We start from the raw sequence: 10,947 nt of genomic DNA on the forward strand, positions 1-10,947 counted from the left end.
TGGATATTAACGGTTATACAGATGCAGATTGGGCTGGGTCTGTTCAAGATAGACGTTCTACATCTGGCTATTTCACGTTTGTAGGAGGAAATTTGGTTACTTGGTGAAGTAAAAAACAGGAGGTAGTTGCGAGATCTAGTGCTGAAGCTGAATACAGAGGAATGGCTAAGGCAATATGCGAAATGTTGTGGATCAGAAATCTGATGCAAGATTTACATATTAAGCAAGTCAGCCCCATGAAGTTATATTGTGATAACAAGGCAGCATGTGATATTGCTCATAATCCTGTCCAACATGATCGAACTAAACATGTTGAGGTTGATAGGCATTTTATCAAGGAGAAACTGGATGAAAAATTGATTGAAGTTCCTCATGTTCGATCTCAAGACCAGCTTGCTGATGTGCTGACCAAGGCAGTGTCAAACCAAGCATTTAATGACTGTCTTGACAAACTAGGCATAAGCGACATCTATGCACCAACTTGAGGGGGAGTGTTGACAATCAGGAGTAATTATCTCCAAGTTGGTTCTCCAATATTCTAGCCCCTAATTTGTCTCTACTGCTAGCTGTACAGATAGACTAGAATTACTAGAATCCCTGTAAATATGTGATTATATCTTGACAGCTGTAGTTTCCTTACAGTTAGTCAATCAGTCCTAAACTATAGGATCTAAAGCTTTGTACAGTGGCTATTTATGCCCAGCCAGTAATAGGAAAACATCATAAACGTATTCTCTTCACAAACTCTGTATTTTTGACTATGACCGTCCAACTAGGTATATTGGCGCCCCAAACACCTCCTATCAAGCAATTTTATGGCACATATTCGGTGTTGGAAAATGCTTTGAGTAACTCAAAAAGACACTCAGGCCTCAGCGCGTGTTTGTATTCTCGTCGCTGCCTTTGAACAGGCATCGTCAATTGTACCCCATAGGGAGCGTTTGATATGGGGTAATCGTTCCAGGATTAAGAGTGATGTGGGTGGAGGTGATGAGATCACCGTGTTTGGTTGCACCACGGTGATCCTATGTGGCGATGATCCTAAATCACCTCCACTCCTCAAATCACCACCCAACTCGGTGAGGATATCCGTCCTTGAGGTCGGAAATCTAAGATTACCCCAGGGCAGTGATCCTGGGTTGAAAGTTAAAGACAAAAATATCCCTCAATTTAGCAAAAAAATTGATATATCAATATACCATCAATACATTATGTCAATGTTATATATAATATTATGTTGATATTATATATTATATTAATGATATATTATAGTATAATATATTACTAATCATATTATTATCCTATTATTATTGAAGGATAATTTTAAATTATAGTAGAAATATATTATTATATTTTATATTTATATAATGAAAATATTTAATATATTACTCCTATTTATCTTATTTTCCTCATCAAAATAATTATTAGTATTAAAAATCTATCATAAGTATAAATAAAAATATTAATTTTATAATGAAAAATAACATATTTTTATGAGATTAATAATTTATAGGAGTAATAAATATATTTTTATAGAATATATTAATAATTAATATATTCTATAAATATATTAATATTTTATCATAATATATTTTATATGATTAATAACTATATGATAAGGGCTACTAAAAGTAGAATATGTGACAAAACTATGGAGCTATTATAGGAATTAACATATTGATTTACATTTTTGATTCATGAGAATTAAAAATATATAAAAAATCCATCTAAGATATATCAGGGGTATTTGTGGTATTATGTGGTCAGTAATCTTAGATCTCCGTACCATACCAAACAAGTTACTTATGGATACCCTGAGATTTTTAATCACTGAACCATGGTCTACTAAACATATTGATCTTAGATCACTGGGATCAAATCATCCTAGTATTTGAATCATCGGGGATTTTAGATCACTGTGGTGATTCTGTTAGGGTTACCAAATGCCCCCACGATGAAGCAACGTGGTAACTTTCTCGAGTAATTTTTCTTGGTTAACGAAGCATTGCTTCCCTGTCTCATGAATTTGCTTGAGAAACAGTAGGCTCCCATAAGAATTCGTATCGGCGCGGAGCCAAAACCATATTTAGCAGCATAAGCTAATCCCTGGGCGTAAACCGTCAACCGCATCTTCCACTCCCTTTTCCCTCCAGTTTTCGCCAAAGAAGGTACAGGCTGAGCCCCCCTCCCTTCCACCGCTAAATATGGGGAAACTTGAGCTCCTTTTATTTGCATCCATGGTTACAGCAAGTCAGCAACTCCACACCTTCAACCGGTTGGCATCGTATCTTTTTCACTCGAAAGAAGGATCCACCGTCCTTCATGCAATTCCACCGTTGGATCACCCATCGAATAGATCTCAAAGCAAGTTGATTCTTTTTTTTAAAAAAATAGTTTTTTCTTCTTTTCTCGCAATTCAAACTAGTCGTGTATGTTTTGCTTCTTCCTTCTCCTTGCACTAAAACAAATTAGGATTTTTTTGCATGAATACCCTCCTAAATATCGGATTTTTCATGAATACCTTTCCAAAATTGATATTTGTATGTATATCCTCGTAAAACACTTGTTTTGCTATTATACTCTATTTTTATTTTTGTTTTTTTTCATATGTACCTATGCTATCTAACGATGCTAAAAAATTAATAATTTTAAATTAAAATGACTAAAATATTCTTAATGGGTAGACATGCAAATAGATCGGTGCCGGCTGAGGCAGGACGGTAGTCCTGAGAAAGATCCTGCCGATCTTTAGCAAGTTTGAAATGAAGTCTGGATTTTGGCAGATCCGGATTGCTGAAAAAAGGACCGGTATCAAACAGCTGATACCGTTCCGTTGGGACAGAATGGCCTTTTTGGATTGAAAAATGCACAGTTAGAGTTCCAGAGAGCCATGGATGAAGATCTCTGACGGTAGGAGAAAAAGACAAGGACAGTAAGGAATTTTAAAATTTTATTTTATTTTTAATTAATATAAATATAATTTTTCTTAATATCATTAGAACAATCGTTATATGAGGAGCATTTGTAAAATAATAAAATTTTATGAGAGTATGCATACAAATATCAATTTTAGAAGGATATTTATATAAAATCTGATATTTAGAAGGGTATCTATCTAAAAATAACTCAACAAATTATGTAAAGAACCGGAAAGATTCCGAAGCTCCTATGCGGAATATTCCCCCGTCCAACGGCTCAAAACCCGTGAGATTATGTGACGGCGTGCGATGCACGCGTTCCCGCAAAAAGGATCCGTGCTCCTCCCGAGAATCCCCATCCTATCCCACCCGAACCGGTTATTCCACCCACCTTTAGTATAAACCCACAGATATTCAAAAAAAGAAAACCAACCCATAATAGGATTCCACTGAGTTTTATTCCCATCACGATACATGGCGCGTAATATTCCTTTGGCATCTTCCGCTCCCTATATATGCCCCTCCCCAAATCCATTGGGACCTCAAAAATCTCATAGTTCCAAAGGTTTCTTCAGCTTGATCTCGATTCAATGGCGAGGATCGTCGTGATGTTCGACTTCGACAAGACGATCATCGACTGCGACAGCGATAACTGGGTCGTCGACCAGCTCGGCGCCACCGAGCTTTATGAGCACCTCCTCCCGACCATGCCGTGGAATTCTCTCATGGTTTGAGCACCAATATCTCTCGCGAACACTGCTCTCTTCTTCCCTATATATCATACTCAACTCACCTTATGCTTCGCAACTCTTGCAGGACAGGATGATGAAGGAGCTACATTTACAGGGGAAGACCATCGAAGAAATTGCAGATTGCCTGAAAAGGGCTCCATTGGACCCTCACGTCATCACGGCCATCAAATCGGCTTATGATCTTGGGTACGCTTTCTTGTTTTGGTCGGGTCCTTTTCCATTGTTCAGGCATTATGTTGTGCTGTACGCCATTGATGGCTTGTTCTTCTTTTGGTTTAGGTGTGATCTGAGGGTGGTGAGTGATGCCAACCTCTTCTTCGTCGTGACAGTCCTCAAACACCATGGGCTTCTTGAGTATTTCTCGGAGATCAATACCAATCCAAGCTATATGGACGAGGAGGGGAGGCTCAGGATCTTCCCTTACCATGACTTCACCACCTCTTCTCATGGCTGCAGCCTCTGCCCTCCAAACATGTGCAAGGTAACTATTTTTTTAAGAAAACCTTCTTTGCTTAATTATTTATTCAGTATGATGTATAGTGCCTCTTCAAGCCATAACTTCATTAATGGTTCTAAAGTTCTATAATTTTCTCTGATATTTAAGTGGTGGCTTTTCTTCATCCTCCTTTCCATAATGTTTTAGGGAAAGAAAAAGAGAGTAACGGTAATTTGTTTCGAACTTTGAAGGTTTAAAATAGAGTTTAGCCAGTTTCCTACTTTGGCCCTCCTTTTTGAACAAAGTAAACAGAAAGCATTGACGTAGACGTCCAGACCATCGTAATCTAATTTAGAATCCTCTTATCGAAATTCCACCAATACATTTGCAATATAACTGAAAATAATGTATTTAGAGATTAACAGGGCCTTGAGTTGCTATAGCCCTGTTCTGGCTCTTGATTCTTTTATTCTTTTGGCTGCCAATCTAATCCTGATTTTTTGCCAAATACAGGGCAAGATCATCGAACGAATCCAAGCACAGGCCCCTGCAGATGGAAAGAAGCGATTCATTTACCTGGGCGACGGGAAGGGTGACTACTGCCCTTCTCTCAAGTTCAGTGAAGAAGACTATGCCATGCCAAGGAAGAATTACCCTCTGTGGCAGCTCATCTGCGACAACCCTCAGCAGCTCAAGGCTGAGGTCCATGAATGGAGCAATGGTGAGGAAATTGAAAGAACCCTCCTGCAGCTCGTCAACATGTCGAACATTGCCGATCACAACAATGCTGCCCAATTATTCTCAGGAGATTGCAAGCTCGAGACCATTCCTGCGTCACCCAATGAAGCCCTTACCAGCGGACCAGCTCATGACCAGCTGGACAAAGCCATCGGGTTAAGCTTTGCACTTCAACACACGTCCCGGCTCAAATGTTTCGGTGAAACGTTCTCCTAAACAGCGTTGTGTCTAAAGGATCTTCAACAAACCAGCTGGGCAACAAAATCCTAACAACCTTCTGACAACTATGATCTCTCCGATCTCTATATATACCCTATCAAGTAAACCGATGTGCGATGGGTAATGAAAATATATTCTTCTTCTTCTACATTTCATCTTCTTCCTCTGTTCTCTTCTCAATCTTCATATCATGGTATCAGAGCGGGACGACCTCACTGGGACGACCTCAACTGATACATCTAGTCTTCCTCCTACAAAATGAAGGGTGTTGTGGGGAGGGGAGGGGGCCTTGAATTTAGTCCCACATCGGCTAGTAGCGGAAAAGTTCCATGCCTTAAATGGGGGGGTGGAAATCCTTTCCTCTCGAGGCGCCTTTTGAAGGGCAAACCCGTGAGGGCACCAGTCTCCCCCCGTCAGCGCTGGACGCGCGGGCTGGGCCACCCCCGCTCGGGGGATCTGCTCGGTTGACCCCCGCTTGGGGGGGTCTGCTGTAATAACCCCAAATTTTTTTTTTTTATATATAAAAAGGGATAGAATAGTCCTTTAAAATTGATATAAGGGGTAAAATTGGAAGGAATCAAAAGATAATGGCATAGTTGTAGATGCATTGAAGTGGTAAGGGTAAAATTGGAAGGAATCAAAAGTTAATGGCATAACGGTAGATATGTTGAAGTGTTAGGGGCAAAATGGGAATTTAATAATATTAAACAAAGGGTGAATAGTGTTTTGATGTGATTTAATTGGAGGGTTTGAGCTGGTGAAACCGAGAGAAAGAGGGAGGGGGTTCTCAGGCGTGAAACAGAGGAAAGAAAGAAAGAAAAAGAGAAGAAGAAGAAGAAGAAAGAAGAAGAGGAAGGGGATTCGAGGAGGAAAGGGATCCCGGTTGCACTTCCAGCTGAAGGGAAAAACGTAGATCTCCTTCCCCTCTACGCAAGGACCTCGATTTCCAAAAAGAAAAAGGTAAATGTCCATCCCTATCTAGTCTTTTGATAACATTAGGCTATACAAAGGGTGAATATAGTCTAGAGGGGTCGGATAAGGGTTGTAGAGGCGGTTAAAAGAGGAAGAATCGGATTTTAACAAATTTTTCCGGCACTACGGAAAAACTGTGTCGAAGTCCCAACTTTGGTGAATTATTTAGGGGGTCAAACGGCCTCCGATGATGATGCATGTTATCTCTTTGGAATCCTCTATGAGTGTAGAATGTTAGGTAAAAATTTCATTAAATTTGGAGTCTGGAAAGTGGATCAAACCCGGGATGAAGTAACCGGCTGTCGGTCCGGGTTACTGTTCATCCGGGTGGAAAATAGGGGATTTCATGCTATAATAGAGTATTAAGCCTAGATCAAGCTAAAAGGGACCTTGTACTCATGCAAAGGAGTCCCTAATACACATAAATGGTGAGTTAATTAATTAGAAAAAGAAAAAGAGAAAGAAAAGAAAAGATTTAGGGAACGGGGGAGTTGAATCAATTAAAAGTTCCCTATATTATAATTGGCACGTAGATTATGACCTTGATACAAGACTAAATGTATGGTAAATGCATGTCACAGTTGGGCAAGAAGCTAGGGAACGAGAGGAAGAAGTTCCCCACTGCCTGCTGTAGAATTCTAGAGGCGTATCGAGGCCGTGCCGGATTGGCAGGTGAGTGGGAGTCATGTACTTTGCACCATGAGCATCCTTAATTCATTTTCATGAATGTTGCCAAGTGTGACTTGATTCCACCTGAGCTTATTGATTAATTGTTATAGTAGATTCCTCTATAATCTTGATTCTCTATGCTTGATTATTCTGTACATGCATTTGAGGGAACATTGAGAGGAATTACGAGGGGTTGATGAGTAATCAAATTGATTCCGAATTGTGAAATGATTTCTTTTGTAAATTGATTTCATTTCCTATATTTCAAAGACTTATGAGTGGTAGCCTTGATTATACTCCTTTATGAGTAGTTAAATTTGATCTGAATTGTGAAATGACTTCTTTTGTAAATTGATTCCATTTCCTCTATTTCAAAGATTTGTAGAGCCCATTTCAGTGGTATATTGAGTTGCATTGCACACCCTTGACCCCTCACTCCCAACCCTAATGTTAGTTTATGATTGGGTCGGAGTCGAGTGAGTGGTAATCTTGATTATACTCCTTTTTAGTAGAGTATTGGGAGGGTGCATTATGGCATTTATGCATGGCTTGGCAGTATCTGCAGGACACCTATAGTCGATGGGGTTGAACATCGGCCTTTGTGCACATAGTAGCCTTCTGGGTGGGCGGAGCCCAGTCCCTTCCTAGGGGGGACACGGCCCTAGGCGTAGGATCGGCCGGTCCTACGACTTATATTCTGCTTGCCGCCGGGCATAGTAAGACCCCGCGAGGTGCAGTATGGCTTTCCGCGGATGTAGAATTCCCGCGAGGTGCCGTTTAGTATGTAGATGTGAGATGGATTTCTGTTCTGGATACTGGCCAGCATTTATATGATCAGTGTGGTGTCTTATCCTGCATATGCATGTGACAGTAGGGAGTTGTTGCTGGTTCGCCTGGGGCGTAAAACCCACCTCCCGATAGCTGTCTAGCATTTATGTTATCAGTATGGTGTCTTATCCTGCATATGCATGTGACAGTAGGGAGTTGTTGCTGGTTCGCCTGGGGCGTAAAACCCACCTTCCGACAGCTGTCTAGTGATGATTTACATATTGGTGTGGTGTCATATTCGATGTATGCATATGGCAGTAGGGAGTTGTTGCTGGTTCGCCTGGGGCGTAAAACCCACCTCCCGATAGCTGTCTTGTTGATGATTCAGCCTATTGACACCTGATTTATATGATTCAGTACTATGACCTGTTGAACATATTCATGAGTAGCATATATGTTGACTTGATTATTCCATATATGCTTCAGATGAGTTGATATTGATTGTGGTGATATTGATGATTTACTCCATATTCTTTATGTTGAGTTCATGTTCATCTTGTTATTGATCTTGAGATTTCATCTCGAGCCATGATTATATTCTGTCTCATGTGCATAGTACTCTCTACTCCACTCACTGAGTATTTATATACTCACTCCCCAGTTTGGTGTTTTTGATTGCAGGGCAGGTATTGTATAGAGAAGAGCAGGATTAGTGGTTGCCTGCTAGCTGTGCCGCTCCATAGTATAGTATAGTATAATGTAGATAGAGGTTTATACCTTTTGGTGTATTATAAACCTTCTATTGTATATAGTGCATAGTTACAGTCATAGATCCTGTTGTGGATATGGGTTTGACCATGGATGGAATGGGAACCAGATTTTTATACATATGAGTTATATGCCTGAGATAATGTATTGATATATATTGTCCAGGTTCATTATGTGACGGATTATGTGATTGCTGCTCTGACAGGTAGTGTGTTGTATGTATTGAGATAATCCTGACAGGTCACTATAGAAAAAGTGATCATTTTGTGCATGCATCATGCCAAATTTTTCAAGATTTATTGATGATTGATAGGTAGTAGGGTTCTACGCGGTGGCTGGTGGCCTTATGCCTACCCGCACCCTAGGACCGTCGCGGCGGCCCGCCGGGAACGGGGCGGGGGTCGTGACAAAGCTTGGTATCAGAGCAAAGGTTAAGAAGAGTCCTGTCAGAGCAATAGGATGAGTCAGGATTAAGTATAGGATTATACTATGGAGCATAGGATTTTTCTGTATGTTATTTTATGAGTCATTTACAACTCAGTAAAATATATCATGACTCAGTGTGTAACGACCATCCTCTCTTTTTGACTTTTTTAGAGAGATATAAAGAATACCTCCAAGGAGAGGACCTGCTCGTCCTGGAAGGAGGATGGAGCCAGATATAGCATTGGATGCGGGTTCTGCACATGTCGAGCCCCAAAGAGAAAAACCTCCTCCTGCTGATAGACGGAGGGTTGATGATCAAGGAGATGTAGGAAGTAGAGATGCATTGATGGAACAGTTACTGGCGGAGAATCAGGCTCTGAGGGAGCAGATTGTTCGGGGGAAATCTCCTGCCCCGTCAGTAGTATCCATCCCACCTCCTGTACCTGTGCCAAGAAGTTTGGCCAGGCGAGCTCTAGATGATGAGGGGATTACTGTACAAGAATTTCTGAGGCTCAGAACCCCGGAGTTTAAGGGGGAAGAAGGTGAAGATCCTCAGAGATTTCTGGAGGAGACTGAAAAGATGATACGGAGACTGCCCTGTTCTGATGCAAGAGCTATAGAACTTGTAGGGCTTACAATGAAGGAAGATGCCTGGGACTGATACCAGAGACAAGTGGAGGACAGATTGTACAGTAGGAATCCTCCAACCTGGGAAGAGTTCAGGCAAGCAGTGATGGATGAGTTTTTGTCTCCGGCTGAGAGGCAGAATCGGGCTCTTCAGTTTGAGAGGCTGAAGCAGATGCCCGGAATGAGCGTATCTGAGTACGCTCGTGAGTTCACTAGATTGGGGAAGTATGCTCCTTACATCATCCCCACTGAAGTTGCTAGGATAGAAAGGTTCAGACGAGGTCTGATTTTCCCGCTTTATAATGCAGTACTGGCAGTAGAGGTCCCCACCTTGTCTAGGCTGATTGATAAAGCAAAACAGTGGAAGACCAGAAACAAAGAAGAAAGAGCTGAAAGAGAACAGAGAAAAATGAGTGTGGGGAAGGAGCAAAGCAGTAAAGATAGATCTGAGGGAGTAGATCTCTCGGAGGGCCCGACGGAGCAGTCTGTACGCTCAGCTCCACCTACCCCACGTAAGAGGAAATGGAGGGAAAGAGGTCAATCACAAGATACTTTTCTACCATCAGTACCTCGTCCTCCAGTCACTATAGCCAGAACTGAATCTGGGTTCCAATCATGGCCAGTGTGTGGCATATGTGGGAAGCAGCACCCTGGCAGATGCAGAATGGGTCAGGGAGTGTGCTACAGATGTGGACAGCCGGGTCATTTTGCCAGAGAATGCCTGCAGGGTGCCACCCAGCAGTTTGTGCCTTTGGCATCCTACCCTTCTGTGTAGATGGACAGGCCTAGTAGTAGGGGGCCTGTAGGCAGAGGCAGAGGTCAGACACTAGCATCACAGCAGAGTGCTGGACCATCTCAACTGTCAGCTCCAGTAGGCAGAGGGCAAGGAAGGGTGTTCACGGTAAATCCACAGGAGGCACAGACATCGAATGCAGCTATGACAGGTAATTTACTCTTTTAAATTCGAGGACGAATTTTATATAAGGGGGGGAGGATGTAATAACCCCAAATTTTTTTTTTTTATATATAAAAAGGGATAGAATAGTCCTTTAAAATTGATATAAGGGGTAAAATTGGAAGGAATCAAAAGATAATGGCATAGTTGTAGATGCATTGAAGTGGTAAGAGTAAAATTGGAAGGAATCAAAAGTTAATGGCATAACGGTAGATATGTTGAAGTGTTAGGGGCAAAATGGGAATTTAATAATATTAAACAAAGGGTGAATAGTGTTTTGATGTGATTTAATTGGAGGGTTTGAGCTGGTGAAACCGAGAGAAAGAGGGAGGGGGTTCTCAGGCGTGAAACAGAGGAAAGAAAGAAAGAAAAAGAGAAGAAGAAGAAGAAGAAAGAAGAAGAGGAAGGGGATTCGAGGAGGAAAGGGATCCCGGTTGCACTTCCAGCTGAAGGGAAAAACGTAGATCTCCTTCCCCTCTACGCAAGGACCTCGATTTCCAAAAAGAAAAAGGTAAATGTCCATCCCTATCTAGTCTTTTGATAACATTAGGCTATACAAAGGGTGAATATAGTCTAGAGGGGTCGGATAAGGGTTGTAGAGGCGGTTAAAAGAGGAAGAATCGGATTTTAATAAATTTTTCCGGCACTACGGAAAAACTGTGTCGAAGTCCCAACTTTGGTGAATTATTTAGGGGGTCA

At 41.4% G+C, this 10,947-nt stretch overlaps 1 protein-coding gene across 2 annotated transcripts; it reads left to right on the forward strand.

Annotated features, from left to right (window-relative positions):
• The first annotated feature begins 3,377 nt into the window (after window positions 1–3,377).
• On the forward strand, window positions 3,378–5,211 carry LOC103700452 (inorganic pyrophosphatase 2-like). 2 transcript variants are annotated; one of them, XM_089925813.1, is made up of 4 exons: window positions 3,401–3,646; window positions 3,735–3,856; window positions 3,950–4,151; window positions 4,620–5,211. In XM_089925813.1, exons 1-4 carry the CDS (start codon window positions 3,509–3,511, stop codon window positions 5,058–5,060), a joined length of 903 nt encoding a protein of 300 aa, XP_089781939.1. In that variant the 5' UTR covers window positions 3,401–3,508; the 3' UTR covers window positions 5,061–5,211. The 2 variants fall into 2 exon arrangements, with proteins under 2 accessions (XP_089781937.1, XP_089781939.1); XM_089925811.1 differs by having other exon boundaries at window positions 3,378–3,646; window positions 3,735–4,151.
• Window positions 5,212–10,947: the final 5,736 nt, after the last annotated feature.

The sequence above is a fragment of the Phoenix dactylifera genome, chromosome 1, assembly GCF_051530095.1.
Source record: "Phoenix dactylifera cultivar Ajwa chromosome 1, Ajwa_hap1_PhDact_Kaust_v1.1, whole genome shotgun sequence".
In the NCBI taxonomy this organism is placed as follows: Eukaryota; Viridiplantae; Streptophyta; class Magnoliopsida; order Arecales; family Arecaceae; genus Phoenix; species Phoenix dactylifera.

What these genes read in the sequence shown, in the direction of transcription:
- LOC103700452 (XM_089925811.1), top strand. Translation starts at nt 3,509, where the DNA reads ATGGCGAGGATCGTCGTGATGTTCGACTTCGACAAGACGATCATCGAC. An exon ending in TGCCGTGGAATTCTCTCATG is followed by an intron (nt 3,647 to 3,734) that starts GTTTGAGCACCA and finishes CAACTCTTGCAG; the next exon opens with GACAGGATGATGAAGGAGCT. An exon ending in GCCCTCCAAACATGTGCAAG is followed by an intron (nt 4,152 to 4,619) that starts GTAACTATTTTT and finishes TGCCAAATACAG; the next exon opens with GGCAAGATCATCGAACGAAT.